The 18,431-nt window shown below is 43.4% G+C and overlaps 1 protein-coding gene across 1 annotated transcript in view; it reads right to left on the bottom strand.

Moving 5' to 3' along the window:
- Positions 1-13,363: 13,363 nt before the first annotated feature.
- LOC126297995 (leukocyte elastase inhibitor-like) overlaps positions 13,364-18,431 on the bottom strand; it is a 176,132-nt gene continuing 171,064 nt past the window's right edge. The window contains exon 5 of the mRNA XM_049989311.1: positions 13,364-14,758. Within this exon, the coding sequence (XP_049845268.1) occupies positions 13,465-14,758 (1,294 nt within the window). The 3' untranslated portion in view covers positions 13,364-13,464. The remainder of the gene's footprint in view (positions 14,759-18,431) is intronic.

Below are 18,431 nucleotides of genomic sequence, written 5' to 3'. Positions count from 1 at the left end.
AATGGACTGGCCTGTCCGGAGTCCCGACCTGATTCCAATGGCACACGTTTATAAGAAGTTATAACGTCGACTCTCTCCAGAGTCCATGTCCAACATCACAACCTTCTTTGGTTTCTTCTACTGAGGGGGAATTCTTCCTCTGACATTCCGACATGCCACTGAATGTGCACTCAGTCTACAGAGTTAAATCCGTCAAAAGGCGAAGGATGGACATACCACATATCAGTGCCTACAAATAGGTGTCCGGATTTTTTCATTAGATAGTGTATGTTCCATTTACAGGTACCTTAAGATGTGAAGAAACTGAATTTATTGGTGACGCTGGTTCATTCAAATTCTGTTCACTTATTCTACAAAACTAGAGCAACTTGTCTAGGTATTTCTCTAAACTGAAAAGTAATATTTGGAATTTTCTAGTAAATAGTCCATATTTCATAATAGGATGTACAATGTGTTTCTCTTTTCCTTTATTTGTTCTATATACTACATCAAGCGAATCATGGGCGAGTACTTTTCTATTAATTACGAGGGCTGCTTGGAAAGTAAGGTCCGATCGGACGCGAAATGGAAATCACAGCGAATATAGAAAAGTCTTATTTGCAAGAGTTAACTACACGTTCCAACTACTTTCTACACAGTCGCCGCTCTGACTCAAACATTTGTTGTAGCATTCTACCATCTTTCCAATAACCTCCTCACAGAAGGCAGTTGTCTGTGCTTGTTACCAATGCTCTCTGTTGAACTACATCACGTTGTCTGTGCCAGAATGTTGTCTTCATATCCAGCGGTTCATGTGATCAGAGAGGGAACTCTGAGGGAGGCTATTCAGGGCTGTATGTTGGGTGACGAAACTCTTCCCACGAAAATGATGCAGGAGCCGCCTCATTGTCCCTGCAGGGAATTGTGAGGGAGCCTATTCAGGGCTGTATGTTGGGTGACGAAACACTTCCCACAAAAACGATGCAGGAGCCGCCTCATTGTCCCTGCAGTCTACAGCCGAGGTTTGTCATGGAGAAGGAAACCCATGACAGTTATGTTGTGTGGGCTGCATGAATTCAGGCGAAGTCTCCCACAGGCACTCATACTTGGGCGTTTTCCAGGTTTCTTTACGCACTCACTGTGCGATCAGAATTGAAAAGAGCGACGTGATGCGATCGGTGGTGATACTCGAGATGCTGTACAACACATCTATGCGAAGCTTCATCGGATTTTCACTGTAGTTTCCATCCCACAATCGATCGGACTCTACTTTCTGAATAGCCCTCGTATTTGGAGAATGAATAGTTTGGCCGATCTGAAATCGACGGAACATTCAGATGTATGCAATTAACCCGAGTTTTAGTTTCTTGTATCGTACTATTTATACAAACAAAAGTAAATTAGCCTGTAATTACATACATCTCATAAATTACGTTCAGTGCATACACCATCCTTCATGTGATGAAAAACTGAAGCCAGTAAATGAGTTGTCACTAATAATGAAATGAGAGTTGTGTTTCAAGTCGGGTTGTCGATATATGATGATGACAGCAGGACAAGCTGTCGACCTCCACGACATGTTTGCGGTGGAGCCACACAGACTTGAAGCTCCGTTGACGTCACAGAGGCCTTACTGAGTTGTATAATAGTTGCAAATCCGGCTGACAGCTGGCCGTGGACAGTGCAGCATTCCTGCCGTCTGCTACTGCAGCGAGAAGTGTCGGCTGGCGTGTCCAAGCGTTGGCAGATAATTACGTTAAAAGTCACCGGTCAACTGTTTTCTACACGAAATTAGAATTACATATTAATACCTTCATCTGCTGATGGGCGATGGTATATATCAACAGAACAGGTGGAAATGTGTGCCCGACCGGGACTCGAACCCGGGATCTCCTGCTTACATGGCAGAGGCTCTAACCACCTTTTTTTGGGGGCATTTTGTTCGTTGTTGATCATTGTGTTTGGTCGTTGCGGACGTCACAATGACATCCGTTCAAGTTTCTTTGTTTACCCTTCCACTCAGTTTTCTATTACAGAGGCTAACCGGCTCTCTGACCGAACACGCTGAGCTACTGCGCCGGCAACCATCTGAGCCACCGACGGCACACAGGACAGTGCGACTGCAGGGACTATCTCGCGCACACCTCCCGCGAGACCCACTTTCTCACCTTACATGTCCACACACTACATTAGTAATGTCCCTACCCAACACACTCATTACTCATGGAAGACATTCTTACCAAGTCCCGTAAGAGTTCGGGTAATATGTGTGCATCCGCACAGAAGAAGGAGGTCATGGCCGGTATTGCCAGAACAATATACTTATACGGATATGGTATCTGTTCTTTCGGACACCATATCCATATAGGTTTTCAAGACGGGTGTGTTCAAATCTAGACTTGCATATAGTGAAAATGGATGTTTCAGGAAAAGTGAAAGTAATTACAGTCGACTTGCCCCCCCCCCCCCCCTCCTATTTCTTGCCTACAACTGAGCTACGTAAAATAAAATAGCACGGTGATCTATGATTTTATTATTTTGTAAACTTGTGGTAAGATCTTATGGGACCAAACTGCTTTGGTCATCAGTCCCTAAGCTTACACATTACTTAATCTAAATTAAAATAACTTACGCTATGGACAACACACACTCCCATGCCCGAGGAAGGACCCGAATCTCCGACAGTGGGAGCCGCGCGGACCGTGACAAGACGCCCCAGACCGCGCGGCTAGCAACCTGCTGCTTTTTATTATTATTGTGAGATCCTGCCCAGTCGTCCCTTATAGGGTACCTAAAGGATGCTGCTTTCCGGGATAGTTATATAATTCAAGCAAATCACATTAATGGTTTTTATTACAATAAAGGAGATTGACAACACTTAACTTTGATTTACAACGAGTTGTCGCAAGCGATGGGTGACATGCAGATAATCAATGTCCTGCGCTGTAGACAATGTCCATACAAGCACTTAATATAAAGCACTTGACTCAGTATAACAGTTAGGATAACGTCTCTTCTGGTCCGGGTCTACTAGTGTGCGTGTTCTACTGTCCGACCGGAACAAAAATAAAAACCACAGTAGGTGCAAAAGCGAAAAGATAAACGCTAACAGGTGAGATGCTCTGATACGTCAGCCGCACTGAAGTTAAGTGGCTCAAGTCAACAGTGATCACTGCGTTATTTTTTATGCTGTTGGACATCTGTCTCAGTGCTACAATTACGCAATGCGCTACAGTATGGGGTTTGAGAATGAATTTATAAAGCTTAATTATGAACAAGGAAAGAGGAAGAATGAGATTTTCACTCTGCGGCGGAGTGTGCACTGATATGAAACTTCCTGGCAGATTAAAACGGTGCGCCCGACCGAGACTCAGACTGTGAGGGCCGGGCGTCAGTCGTGTTTCGGTAGATCAGATGGGAGCCGGCACGGTAGCTCGGCGTGTTCGCCCAGAGGGTTAGCAGCCCTCTGTAATAAAAAGACTGAGTTAATCGATCAACAACGAACTGAAACGGATGTCTTACAACGTCCGCTCCGAACAAATGCAACGAACGAAAGCGAACAAAATGAGATTTAAAAAAAAAAATAATAAAAAAATGTTAGAGCACTTGGCCGCGAAAGGCAAAGGTGCGCACTGTTTTAATCTGCCAGGAAGTTTAATATCAGCGTACACTCCGCTGCAGAGTGAAAATCTCATTCTGAAAACATCCCCCAGGCTGTGGCTAAGCCATGTCTCCGCACTATCCTTTCTTTCAGGAGTGTTAGTTCTGCAAGGTTCGCAGGAGAGCTTCTGTAAAGTTTGGAAGGTAGGAGACGTGATACTGGCAGAAGTAAAGCTGTGAGGGCCGGTCGTGAGTCGTGCTTCGGCAGCTCAGATGGTAGAGCACTTGCCCTCGAAAGGCAAAGGTCCCGAGTTCGAGTCTCGGTCGGGCACACAGTTTTGATCTGCCAGGAAGTTTCAAGGAAAGAGGAAGATTTCGGCCGCAGCCTCTTACTAGGGACATTCCGAGATTCATTGTGACCTTTCGCAAAAATCCCACAACTGGTTGCCTTCATGGTTGTTACCGAGCCATTTTTATAGTTATTTACTAGCTTCAGTAAACTTTAGGCCGTTGAAAACTACAATCAAGGCAATCTCAACTATTTATAAATTAAGCCCTTTTCTGTTGTTTCACTCACTTCTGTGAATTACAATTCTACAACAAAAACGTTTAGACTTAAAAGTAATCTTGCAGAGAATAGAATGTGTTTGCAGGAGAAACACTCTCAAATTGAACTCCTCACTGAATGGGCACTTCTGTTCGTTTCAAATTAGACGATACTGTCAAACATAATATCATTTGCGAGTAGAGAGACTGCGACGTAATCAGAAGAATCGCCATGTCGTTAAATTAAGAGGTACACGAGGCTCGTGAACTAAGATCACAAATAAACTCGCTTGATGACTTTTGTACTGTAAATAATATCGGTGAATGAACTGAGTTGCCCTAAAATGTTATCCAAAATCTCACCTAGGAAAACCAGTATGAAACTTAATTACGTTTCAATTAACACTTAAGGGGGGGGGCGGGGGGGTAAGACGTCAAACGGGCCGACTTGGAGCAAGAGAGGCACCACAGGACATTATAATTTCCACTGTCTATACTTTTACAAAAACAAAGATTTTCCGGATGTAGTATAGTTGCATTAACGTAGCTTTCTTTGGTCTCCTTTCATATACACACGATGAGTCGCAAATGAAGTAAGACATTTCGTTAATAGTTTCACACATTTCACTATTGGCACAAAAAAATTTTCTCCGTATAATTACAGCAACGAATAGCAATTCAAATAACTTTCGTAGAATCCAAAAACGAAAAGAAAAATCTTGTGTGTTCCTTTGCACGTGCTTACGTCACGAGGAAATAGCGGCAAGACCGTGCAGCTTATCCGCATACTATTCTGTTGTGAACAGTATTATTGCTTGAATCATCGGCCACCCTTTCCGTGTACAGATCTGACTTCACGTGACAAGAGAGTGTATACTCTGTCATTGTCGGCTCACAAGGTAGTGTGCGACTGCTCTTACTCCTCGATGTGACGTGGTTTTCTCGTATCTACTCAGCGCTGGATGATACAAACCAGTACTTTGGTACCTCAATAAATCACTATCAGTGTCTCTTTTAACAAGTTAAATTTTATCTGTATTTTGTATACGACAGTTCCGTAGAATAAAAAACAAGAACCGCTTTTTACCACATATGGAATATTTTAAACCATTTATGACTCACTATGCATACAGTATATTTTTTGTGTATTTGTGTGTGTGGGTTCGATTTAGAACCTCTTCATTAGTTGTTCTCACCATTCTTATGTAGAGCCACATTTCAAAAGATTCTATTTTATTATTATCTGGAATGCGTATCTTCTACGTTTCGCTTCAGTACAAGACTACGCTCTAAATAAATATATTCTGAAGAGACTTCTAACACTTAAATTTATGCTCAACGTCAACAACTTCTCTTTTTCAGAAAATGTTTCGTTTCTATCGTCAGTCTGCATTTTATATGCCGTTTACACCAGCCATCGTGAATTATTTTTCAAACCAAACACAAAACTCAGCTACTGCTTTCAGTATCTCATTTCCTAATCAAATGCCATCAGTAACGGTTGATTTAGTTCGAGTCCATTCCATTACCCATGTTTTACTTTTGTTGATGGTCATCTTATACCTCCAATTCATGTCCTTATGCATTTTGTTCACCTGATCTGCAAAGACATTTGCCGTCTCTAACAGAATTGCGATGGCACTAACAAACATCAAAGTTTCTTTTCTTCTCCCTAAACTTTGATTGGTTCTCAAAGTTTTTCTTTAGATTCTTTTACTGACGTTCAATAACATATGGAACAGGCTACAGCTCTGTCTCATTCGCTTCACAGCCACTGCTTCCCTTTAACGCGTCTCGGCTCTTACAAATGACGTCTGGTTTCTGTATGAATTTCAAATAACCGTTAGCTTCCTGTTTTTTACTCCTGCTACCTTCAGAATTTCAAAGAGCGTATTTCAGTCAACTTTGTCAAACGTTTTCACTAAATCTACAAAGGCTATACTTGTAGGTTTGCCTTTTTTCAACCAGTCTTCAAAGATAAGACGTAGGGTAAGAATTGCTTCGCGTGATCCTACATATATCCGACACCCAAAGTGATCGAGGTTGGCTTCTAGCAGTTTTTACATTCTTCTCTAAATAGTTCGAGTCAGTAGGTTGCAACCATGATTTATTAAACTGATGGTTCTTTAATATTCACACCAATCAGTACTTGTCATCTTTGGAATGGGATTCAATACAGTCTTCTTTAAATGTTATGCCATTTCACTATTTCCCGTAGCTTGAACGCCAGTTGGGATAATTTACCATTGTCGGCTCTCCCAACGATGTTAGTAATTCTGAAGGAACATAATCCATTACTGGGGCCTTCTTTGTACTTGTGTGTCTCGGCGCTGTGTCAAATTCGCCACATATTATCGTATCCACTATCACACACTCATCTAATTCTTTTTCTCTTCTGTTGTCTTCAAATTCGTTTCCCTTTCACACAAAACATAATTTTGCTTTCCTCTTTCAGTCTGCGCTCCTTTTCTCAATACGGGCTTGTCATCTGAAATCGTGATGTTTATACAAGTACCAAAGTTCATAATTACGTTCTTGTAGTTTGAGCGCATATATTTCTCTAAGAATTTATCTTGAAATGTTTGTGTACTTAACGTATTATAACGTGAGATCAGACGGCATAGTACACTCCTGGAAATGGAAAAAAGAACACATTGACACCGGTGTGTCAGACCCACCATACTTGCTCCAGACACTGTGAGAGGGCTGTACAAGCAATGATCACACGCACGGCACAGCGGACACATCAGGAACCGCGGTGTTGGCCGTCGAATGGCGCTAGCTGCGCAGCATTTGTGCACCGCCACCGTCAGTGTCAGCCAGTTTGCCGTGGCATACGGAGCTCCACCGCAGTCTTTAACACTGGTAGCATGCCGCGACAGCGTGGACGTGAACCGTATGTGCAGTTGACGGACTTTGAGCGAGGGCGTATATTGGGCGTGCGGGAGGCCGGGTGGACGTACCGCCGAATTGCTCAACACGTGGGGCGTGAGGTCTCCACAGTACATCGACGTTGTCGCCAGTGGTCGGCGGAAGGTGCACGTGCCCGTCGACCTGGGACCGGACCGCAGCGACGCACGGATGCACGCCAAGACCGTAGGATCCTACACAGTGCTGTAGGGGACCGCACCGCCACTTCCCAGCAAATTAGGGACACTGTTGCTCCTGGGGTATCGGCGAGGACCATTCGCAACCGTCTCCATGAAGCTGGGCTACGGTCCCGCACACCGTTAGGCCGTCTTCCGCTCACGCCCCAACATCGTGCAGCCCGCCTCCAGTGGTGTCGCGACAGGCGTGAATGGAGGGACGAATGGAGACGTGTCGTCTTCAGCGATGAGAGTCGCTTCTGCCTTGGTGCCAGTGATGGTCGTAAGCGTGTTTGGCGCCGTGCAGGTGAGCGCCACAATCAGGACTGCATACGACCGAGGCACAAAGAGCCAACACCCGGCATCATGGTGTGGGGAGCGATCTCCTACACTGGCCGTACACCTCTGGTGATCGTCGAGGGACACTGAATAGTGCACGGTACATCCAAACCGTCATCGAACCCATCGTTCTACCATTCCTAGACCGGCAAGGGAACTTGCTGTTCCAACAGGATAATGCACGTCCGCATGTATCTCGTGCCACCCAGCGTGATGTAGAGGGTGTAAGTGAACTACCCTGGCCAGCAAGATCTCCAGATCTGTCCCCCATTGAGCATGTTTGGGACTGGATGAAGCGTCGTCTCACGTGGTCTGCATGTCCAGCACGAACTCTGGTCCAACTGAGGCGCCAGGTGGAAATGGCATGGCAAGCCGTTCCACAGGACTACATCCAGCATCTCTACGATCGTCTCCATGGGAGAATAGCAGCCTGCATTGCTGCGAAAGGTGGATATACACTGTACTAGTGCCGACATTGTGCATGCTCTGTTGCCTGTGTCTATGTGTCTGTGGTTCTGTCAGTGTGATCATGTGATGTATCTGACCCCAGGAATGTGTCAATTAAGTTTCCCCTTCCTGGGACAATGAATTCACGGTGTTCTTATTTCAATTTCCAGGAGTGTATCTACAGGACGCAAAAAGTTCCAGTTTCAGGTTACATTTCTTAAACGAAACTTCCACATAAGCCTAGCGGGAAGAAGATGTGTGCACTCCAGCTGTTGCAACAAATAGTCATCTACAGACGTAGTGAATACCACTGTCAGAAAAAGAAGCTGTTACTGGATTTTAGTGTGCAAATAATAGAATTAACCGTGGACGTATTTAAATTAACATTTTCCATGGTGCATCTACATGAACTAATTGTAATTTATAAGAATAAAGCCTTACAAGCCACTTTGTGCCTTCTATGTTAATTCCACATAGTTGTTACAATACCGTTTGTGAAGAAATGGCTCTGAGCACTATGGGACTTAACTGCTGAGGTCATCAGTCCCCTAGAATTTAGAACTACTTCAACCTAAATAACCTGAGGACATCACACACATCTATTCCCGAGGCAGGATTCGAACCTGCGACCGTAGCGGTCGCGCGGTTCCGGACTGTAGCGCCTAGAACCGCTCGGCTACTTCGGCCGGAGTTTTTGAAGACTTATGTACATAATAATTTCTGTGCATTTAGATACAATGGTATTACCTGAAGTCGTTGAACAGCAACTAGCATTCACAAACAAAGTGTAAGAGGACACGACGTCTACGAATAAAAAAACGAGATTGTATTGCATTCCGAAGTATTAGGTATCGTAACACGTGAATGTGAAGAAGAACGCTAACTACATTTAGTGTGTGCATTCTTTTCATTTGTTTATAACAACACTCGCGGCACACACAAAGATAAAATGCATCACAATGTTATTAACATAACAAAGCTAGTGTGAAGTGCACATACCTATCTGCTTAATTATGTGCATATAAATTAATAATGAAGTTTGTAACTGTAGTATATTTCGTAATAAAGTAATATAACACATGCGTTTAACTGTTGGAGAGTGGCTTTTGAAGTTTTGTATACGTTAGAAGTATTTCAACATATCAGTTTATGACAGCGCAATTTTCTGTCTGTGTAATACAAAGAAAGGTGCTTTGCTGCATTCTCTTAACGTGGTAATTCCAAAGATTTTCACGGACTCTCTAAAAAATTAATCAGAAATCAGTATTCGACACTAGGCAGGTCCTCTCTGATACAGGGCTATTTTCTGAAGCAGAGGCCGTTGTGCGTTGCGGTCCATGAATACAGATCACATGTGTAAATTTCGCCGCGGAGATCCGAGACAATGGCGGCACACAAAGATCTGCTGAATATGTTACAGCTGCGAACAGCGGAAATACAAAAAGGGATGAGCACCAAACTTTATTGCCACATATCTGTTTTTGTACGTAGTCTTTGCATCAAAATTTATCGAATCGTTTCTTTTTACTATGAACATTTCAAAGCATCTGTCAAGACTTATTCTCATATTCACATATATCAATTTTATTTCTTTGCTTTTACACATCGATCTGTATCAACACAAAACTGAGGTACACTTATTCGCAAAAACGTGGAAAACAGATGTTTATCTTTCTTCCAAAGTCAAAGATTACTGGTTAAATATTTCAACACAAAATAATTCATTGTTTTTTCTCATCAAAACGTGTAATACAATTGCTAAGTACTGAATACCTGGCAACTAATATTAATAATGAAATCGCGTACAAAAAATTGCAGCTAACGGCCCTTCTCATTTTTGATATGGCTTTTGAGTTATTGATTTTCAGGGCTATATTGAATGAAACATAAATACAACTTCATGTGCCGAAAGATAATTTAACTATTTTAAACATTAAAATGATCTTTTAGTAGTCACTGATAGATCCCCAAGTTAAAAAAAAAATTGGTCATTAACACATTAATGAACACTAGTATAGACTATTTCACCTGATGTGTAGATCAGATACGCAACAATCACGCATTATAAAAAAGTTAAATGGTTTAAATCATGCAAGTATTTTCAATCCTCGTCTCATTTCATGATCTGACGATGATTCCCTGTTACAAGTCTCTTCAGCTTCAAACCATCTAGAGAAAATGGAAATGACATGCTGCAGCATCATCCAGTCTCCAGAGAAAATTTAAATATAACAAGGTGAAAGCCAACATTTCACAAAAATAACAATATGGGTCGTTTTCTATTCTTTTACGATGGTCATCAGCTGAGAGCAAGCAAATTTTCTCCTCTCGATGCTATCTAACATAGATAGGACTGTTTATTCACTTCCCAGCAACGATCATAATTAATATTAGAAGTACCGAGGGAAATTACGGAGTACAACGTCATTCACATTCTCCCCCTCCACCAAGTCATCTCACAATCATTTTCTTCGTTCTACTGTAAATACGTGTGACATGTTTAGAAACTATTTATCCTCTTTCCTGCAATAAGGTCGTGACTTCAAAACATTTTTGCAAATATCCTTATTATTTTATTTACTGTAAAGTATACAAATTCTGTTGTATTTTATTTCAATAAGCAGTCAAACGTGGATGCTATTTGAGTGTCAACGTACATGAATCAAATATTTTTATCACAGACAAGAAAGGAAAATTTGTGTAGACGCTTATGGTTTTGTATCTACTTATTGTCATAATAAAATGAAAACTACTCTTTGACTTCTTGCAAACTTAAACTTCTTTGCAGTAGGACAGTTGTGTTTGCTACGCGCATTAGGCACGAGCTTTATCAATGAAGGTTTTTGCATACATTTTTCTCGAACTCTTTTAGAAAGTAGTTAACTTGATGCACTGCACTTTTATTTTGTCAGTTTGATGGTGGCGTAAAGGACAAGATAGATAAATTAAACTGGGAATTAGGTATTATACTCCTCGGTATAGTCCTCGAAGTTTTCCACCTTTCTTTTGTCTTATTCTGTAAAGTATGACAACATAGAGAGATCTGCTTAATGATGGAGAGAAGGTAATTTTTAACATGTAAGTTATAAAGGCAAGCGGAAACCTCGTCTACTTTCAACATAATGGATTGTATCTCATCTTCCATCCACGAGCTCACATATGCGTAGTTTGTCTTAATGTGAAAAGTGTGTTCCAGAACTTTAAGGTCAGTATCATAAGCTGGTAGTGAATCTTAGTCTAAGTATTCAGAGACATGGCACGAAACATAAAATATTAAGCACTCTGGGTATACGCAGTCTCCGGTGAGTCCACAGGGGAATTCGTCATCTTATTCAGTTCAAGACTAGTTTTCGATATCGCAAAAACTCGTAGATACCTATTTAATTTATGGCATAGCGGATTGTAGTGCTCTAAAGGTGGAATGAATGCCTAGAGCAGAGTTTCACAGGAGTCGTCATATATGTAGAATAAAACTATCATCGTGGATAGAAACTTAGAAAAACTTGATAGTTCAAGTGTAGCGGAACAGCTATTACACACTATCACAAACAAAGTATGCAAGCAGTGAGGCCAAGGGATTCTGCAACTTTATTTCAATTACGTCAGTGGAGTATCAGCACAGCACTGCAGTGCCGAACTTACGAAGCTTACATTGTTAATCGATGAGACGTTTTCCAATTGTTATGGTGTTTCCAACTACAATGATATCCATGTCCGGAGTGCTGAAAAACATACGCCACGCTCGGTAAGTACTCTCTATCTCTTTGTGAGCTCAGATTCTGTAAAAGAAACTTGTAATATCATCCCATGTAAACGTTGCAAGTCATACAGGGTGATCAAAAAGTCAGTATAAAGTTGAAAACTTAATAAACCACGGAATAATGTAGATAGAGAGGTAAAAATTTACACACATGCTTGGAATGACATGGGGTTTATTAGACCAAAAAAAAAAAAGTTCACAAAATGTACGACAGATGGCGCTGGACAGCAAAACGTCAGTAACTACTACCGTGGCGGGTGAGAGGTACGCTAATATGTTATAATATGTTACAGAATCGCATCATCCCCAGCCTGGCTGATAAACACCTGCTGGAACGTACGATGCTTATGCAGGATGGCGCTCCACCACATATTGCTAGATGCGTGAAAGATCTCTTGCGCGCGTCGTTTGGTGATGATCGTGTGTTCAGCCGCCACTTTCGTCATGCTTGGCCTCCCAGGTCCCCAGACCTCAGTCCGTGTGATTATTGGGTTTGGGGTTACCTTAAGTCACAAGTGTATCGTGATCGACCGACATCTCCAGGGATGCTGAAAGACAACATCCGACGCCAGTGCCTCACCATAACTCCGGACATGCTTTACAGTGCTGTTCAAAGCATTATTCCTCGACTACAGCTATTGTTGACGAATGATGGTGGACATATTGAGCATATCCTGTAAAGAACATCATCTTTGCTTTGTCTTACTTTGTTATACTAATTATTGCTATTCTGATCAGATGAAGCGCCATCTGTCGGACATTTTTGAACCTTTTTTTTTTGTTCTAATGAAACCTCATGTGATTCGAAACAGGTGTGTCAATTTGTACCTCTCTATCTACATTATTCCATCATTTACTCAGTTTTCAAATTTATACTGACTTTTTGATCACCCGGTATATGGTGCTCATTCAAGATGTGCTAAAACAATTGTCCGAGATAGTACCCTTAGTTTCAGCAAAACTTCTGGTTCAAACACTTCTCTGTGCCACTCCACTTCGATATTAATATCCACGAGAATCCGCAGGACACATAAACTCATTGTCAGACGTCAAATAGTGGTCCTAAACCATAGTAACAGTTATCGCTGCATTTCACTCCTATGGATCCTTTCCTGGGGTGGTGGTGGGGGGGGGGGGGGGGGGGATCCCTCGAAATTCTCGGTGCATGATAGAATGATAGATGCCGGAGTTACATAGCTCACTGTGCAGCAAGGAACAGGGGGGAGGGGGGGGGGCTGGGTTGTTTTGGGGGAGGAGACCAGACAGCGAGGTCATCGGTCTCATCGGATTAAAAAAGGACGGGGAAGGAAGTCGGCAATTGCCTGGAGCGATTTAGGGAAATCACGGAAAACCTAAATCAGGATGGCTGGACGCTGGATTGAACCGTCGTCCTCCCGAATGCGAGTCCAGTGTGCTAACCACTGCGCCACCTCGCTCGGTGGAGAACGGCACTATTTGAGAGAGTGCGGCAAAATTTTATGGGATGTTGTATGGCGTGAACTAAGACTGGTGGTTCACGATTTTAATAGTTGCTATGAACTAAAATTGTTGCTAGGAGGTGAAAGTAGTTTACGCCGACAGGAAACTAAATAGTGATTGCCAGTCATCAATTACTTATCTCAATTTATTCATATCATGATCTTTTGCCATCTCCATAATTTTCATCCAAAAGGTTTTCGACACACACTATTCCAGCTGTTCAGGTCGCTACAGAGCAGAAAGCGAGGAACTGGCAGACGTAGGGTCTGTGATGACTCCCCAGAAGATAGGTGCGAGCGTCACCTCGTGCCTGATGAAGAAGAGGAACGGTCTGTTGACGAGGAATACGACCGAGTCTCCAGAGTAGTCGATGGCGGAGACAGTGGCGGCGGCCGCCTCAGTCCCCGTCTCGGTGACTTCCAGCCACGACTGGTGGATGATGTCGTCGATACGAAATCTCGGATCGTCGGAAGCCCCGGTCACGTCCAGCAAGAGTTCGCTGGGCGGCCGTGGGCTGCCAGTATTCGATGTTTCTGTTGTAGTTGCCGGACTGCTTTGTCTCGTCGTGGACTTGAAGTTCGGATCCGGTGCAGCACTGCCGGGTTTCGATACTGTCGTTTTGTTTTGCGTTCGGGTCCACTTAAGCGACAAATCACCCGGTTTTTTGCCGTTGCTGGGAACCGAGGCAGAGTTAATGTAGGGCTTGTAGAAGTCAGTCACCGGTGCAGCTGTTTCAGCAGAACTGTTATTGTTGTTCGCTTTAAAGTATTGTCGTTCCGTATCAGATAACCTGGCCAACCTGTACTCGTCAGAAGTGGTGTCGTCCAGCGACGACGTTCTTAAAACATCTGTGCCATTTCCGTGCGTAGCCGTCTGTGTAACTATGTTTGATTCATTAACGTGTTCACTATCAACAATCCGTTCACACTCTAGATGAGAGCTATTACAGGAATTGTTTTGTTCCTTTCCTTGCAGCGTTACCACGTTTTTCGAGTTCTTCTCAAACTCGTTCTCCTCATCCGGCACATTCCGTTTCTGCAGCCTCGCAAGTGGTCCACGAAGACTGAACACCGTCGACAGACTCATTCTCGGCATGACAAGATTGACAACGTGGAGAGCTACTGATTCGATCACGCGGTGAAGTTCCTGTAATGAAAGTTCAGACATGAACTGACCGATGTCCTCGTGCTTGTCATGTGGCAGGACGAGGTACATAGCAGCCTGTTGGTGTCGATAGGGCAGCGCAACGAGGCTGAAAGTACTGCTGTTGGCGTACATAGCCTCGATGGTGTTGCGCATCAGAGTGACGGGCACAGTGCTGCTGGAGTTGAGGTGGAAAGGCGCCTCTATGCTGACATCCGGGTCGAACGGCTGTTCCCAGCGGCCGTTGAAGTAGATACAGTTGGCCAGCACGGCGGCCGTCGTCGGAGGAAGAGGGTGGGACAGGATGCTGTCTATGTGGCCGCGAGTGTGCTCAGACACCCACGCGTTCACGCGCCTCTGCGCACCCGCTGGGTCCCTCCTGCAAGCACAAGAATGGAAATGCGATTTCATAACCAAGGGCCTTCGTATAACAAGCAGAATCGACACTACTTGCCATTAAAATTGGTACACCAAGAAGAAATGCAGATGATAAACGGGTATTCATTGTACAAATATATTATACTAGAACTGACATGTGATTACATTTTCACGCAATTTGGGTGCATAGCCCTTCAGAAATCAGTACCCATAACAACCACCTCTAGCCGTAATAACGGCCTTGATACGCCTGGGCATTGAGTCAAACAGAGCTTGGATGGCGTGTACAGGTACAGCTGCCCATGCAGCTTCAACACAATACCACAGTTCATCAAGAGTAGTGAATGGCGTATTCTGACGAGCCAGTTGCTCGGCCACCATTGACCAGACGTTTTCAATTGTTGAGAGATCTGGAGAACGTGCTGGCCAGGGCAGCAGTCGAACATTTTCTGTATCCAGAAAGGCCCGTACAGGACCTGCAACATGCGGTCGTGGATTATCCTCCTGAAATGGAGGGTTTCACAGGGATCGAATGAAGGGTAGAGCCACGGGTTTTGCCATTCGTGCACCCAGGTTCGTCGTTCAGTACACCATCAAGGGCACTCCTGTCTGTGATGCAGCGTCAAGGGTAACCGCAGCCATGGTCTCCGACCTGATGCTGCAAACGTCGTCGAACTGTTCGTGAAGGTGTCTTGCAAACGTCCCCATATGTTGACCCAGGGATCGAGACGTGGCTACACGATCCGTTACAGCCATGCGGGTAAGATGCCTGTCATTTCGACTACTAGTGATACGAGGCCGTTGGGATCCAGCACGGCGTTCCGTATTACTCTCCTGAACCCACCGACTATATCGTCTTGCTAACAGTCATTGAATCTCGACCGCCGGCATCTCGTGGTCGTGCGGTAGCGTTCTCGCTTCCCACGCCCGGGTTCCCGGGTTCGATTCCCGGCGGGGTCAGGGATATTCTCTGCCTCGTGATAGCTGGGTGTTGTGTGATGTCCTTAGGGTAATTAGCTTTAAGTAGTTCTTAGTTCTAGGGGACTGATGACCTAAGATATTAAGTCCCATAGTGCTCAGAGCCATTTGAACCATTTGAATCTCGACCAACGATTGCAGCAGTGTCGCGATACGATAAACCGCAATCGCGATAGGCTACAACCCGACCTTTATCAAAGTCGGAAACGTGGTGGTACGCATTTTCCTCCTGACACGAGGCATCACAACAAGGTTTCACCAGGCAACGCCGATCAACTGCTGTTTGCGTATGAGAAATGGGTTGGAAACTTTCCTCCTTTCAGCACGTTGTAGGTGTCGCCACCGGCGCCAACCTTGTGTGAATGCTCTGAAAAGCTAATCATTTTCATATCACAGAATCTTCTTCCTGTCGGTTAAATTTAGCGTCTGTAGTACGTCATTTTCGTGGTGTAACAATTTTAATGCCCAGTAGAGTAGTTAAGTAGATCATGTACAAATTTGTGGTTTTCATTTACGTTTGTTAGTATCTTTTATAGTGGTAGAACGTAGTTCTGTATCCTTTCTCTATTCCTTTATGTTAGTATTCGGTTTCTTTCTTTGAAGTGTTTGTAGTATTGTTGGAGCATGAAGAAATTTTTCCCTCGTTGTATATGTAAATACCATGTAGTAGTAATTGTAATATACATTTCTTATTGTACACAAAAATGTTAATTTTGTGACCTATTTTAACTTTCTAGATAATAGTCTGTAACTGAGAAGCATACATAAATGAAATAAAAAATAACCAGAAGAGTTAAACTAAAAGAAAATCCCATTCTGCACTATTGGCCATTAAAATTGCTACACCACGAAGATGACGTGCTACAGACGCGAAATGTAACCGACAGGAAGAAGATGCTGTGATATGCAAATGATTAGCTTTTCAGAGCATACACACAAGATTGGCGCCGGTGGCGACACCTACAACGTGCTGACACGAGGAAAGTATCCAGCCGATTACTCATACACAAACAGCAGTTGACCGGCGTTACCTGGTGAAACGTTGTTGTAATGACTCGTGTAAGAAGGAGAAATGCGTACCATCACGTTTCCGACTTTGATAAAGGTCGGATTGTAGCCTATCGCGATTGCGGTTTATCGTATCGCGACATTACTGCTCGCGTTGGTCGAGATCCAATGACTGTTAGCAAAAATGTATAGTCGGTGGGTTCAGGAGGGTAATACGGAACGCCGTGCTGGATCCCAACGGCCTCGTATCGCTAGTAGTCAAAATGACGGGCATCTTATCCGCATCGCTGTAACGGATCGTGTTGCCACGTCTCGATCTCTGGGTCTACATATGGGGACGTTTGCAAGACAACCACCATCTGCAGCAACAGTTCGACGACGTTTGCAGCAGCATGGGCTATCAGCTCGGAAACGATGGCTGCGACTACCCTTGACGCTAAATCACAGACATATCTTTGCACGGAAATTGCGTGAAAATGTTATCACATGTCAGTTCTAGTATAATATATTTGTCCAATGAATATCCGTTTACCATCTACATTTCTATTTAGTGTAGCAATTTTAATGGCCAGTAGTGTGTTTTATTTTGTAAACGGTTTCAACTAACTAACGTCTTCAGAGAGGTACCATATTCGTGAACACCACTGTAAAAAACATTGTCCGTCAAGTGCGAGGCACACAAACAGAGTAAATATTTCTTTGACAGTGTAGGGGTAATAAAGGTAAAAGTTAAACAGTAAATAAATATTAAGGGATCGTGCAAGAAAATACATTAACACTAATCTCGACAAAATCACTGCTACATAATAACTTAAATTAAATTAACAGTTCTAATAAAATAAAATTTATACTCGACAAGAGTACTTAAGAACAGTTTGAAAAGGCATGACACACGAAAAGCGATACAGAAACACAAGGTACAAAATTAAAATAACGATTTCAACAACAGTCAGTTTACACCGTGTGTCCGCAGCGGGGTTCCTCACGTGTCTCGCCTTGCAGGGCGCGTAAGATTGGCATCGCATGCAATTCTCTCGCCTTCACGTGTTCCGTGGACCTGTAGTGGTAGTAATAATGCGTGTGCGTTACTGCTGTTAGTTGTGTTACTGTCTAGTTCTTGCGTAAGCTGAGTGTAGTAAGAATGTTTACAGAGAGAGCGAGTGTAGTGGAAGATGTTTTCCGTGCAGAAGGAAACTTTACGGAGCATGTGACGCTGCATTTCCCTGCTTCGAGTTGTCACCATCGTGACACTGTATGCGAGTTAATTCGCAAAGTCCAGACAACAGTTTCTGTTCACAGGACTGGTAGGACCACAGTTTTAACAAAATGGAAGCTTGACGACATTTCAGACATCCTATTGCGGCGGCCAGCAAAATCAGCGAGGAGATTATTGCAAGATGCTAAATTCTCTCGTACGACAGCACTTACTGCCGTATCCAATGAACTGGATGTACCAGTATAAAATTACTGCTGTGCAATAACTGCAATTTATGGCCCAAGAGAAACGAATAGCGCAATGAAAATTGAGACTAGTTTCAGCGATTTGTTAACCGACATGGAGTTGGTGTTTCAGATCGAACCTTTTTCACTGATGAAGCTTGGTTTCATCTGTCTGTCAACATTAATTCCCTTAATTCACGAATTTGTTCATCAGAAAATCCACATATCTTAAGAGAAACGGGTAGCTC

Source organism: Schistocerca gregaria, chromosome X, assembly GCF_023897955.1.
Source record: "Schistocerca gregaria isolate iqSchGreg1 chromosome X, iqSchGreg1.2, whole genome shotgun sequence".
Classification (NCBI taxonomy): Eukaryota; Metazoa; Arthropoda; class Insecta; order Orthoptera; family Acrididae; genus Schistocerca; species Schistocerca gregaria.
This window is presented reverse-complemented; position numbering and strand designations above follow the sequence as displayed.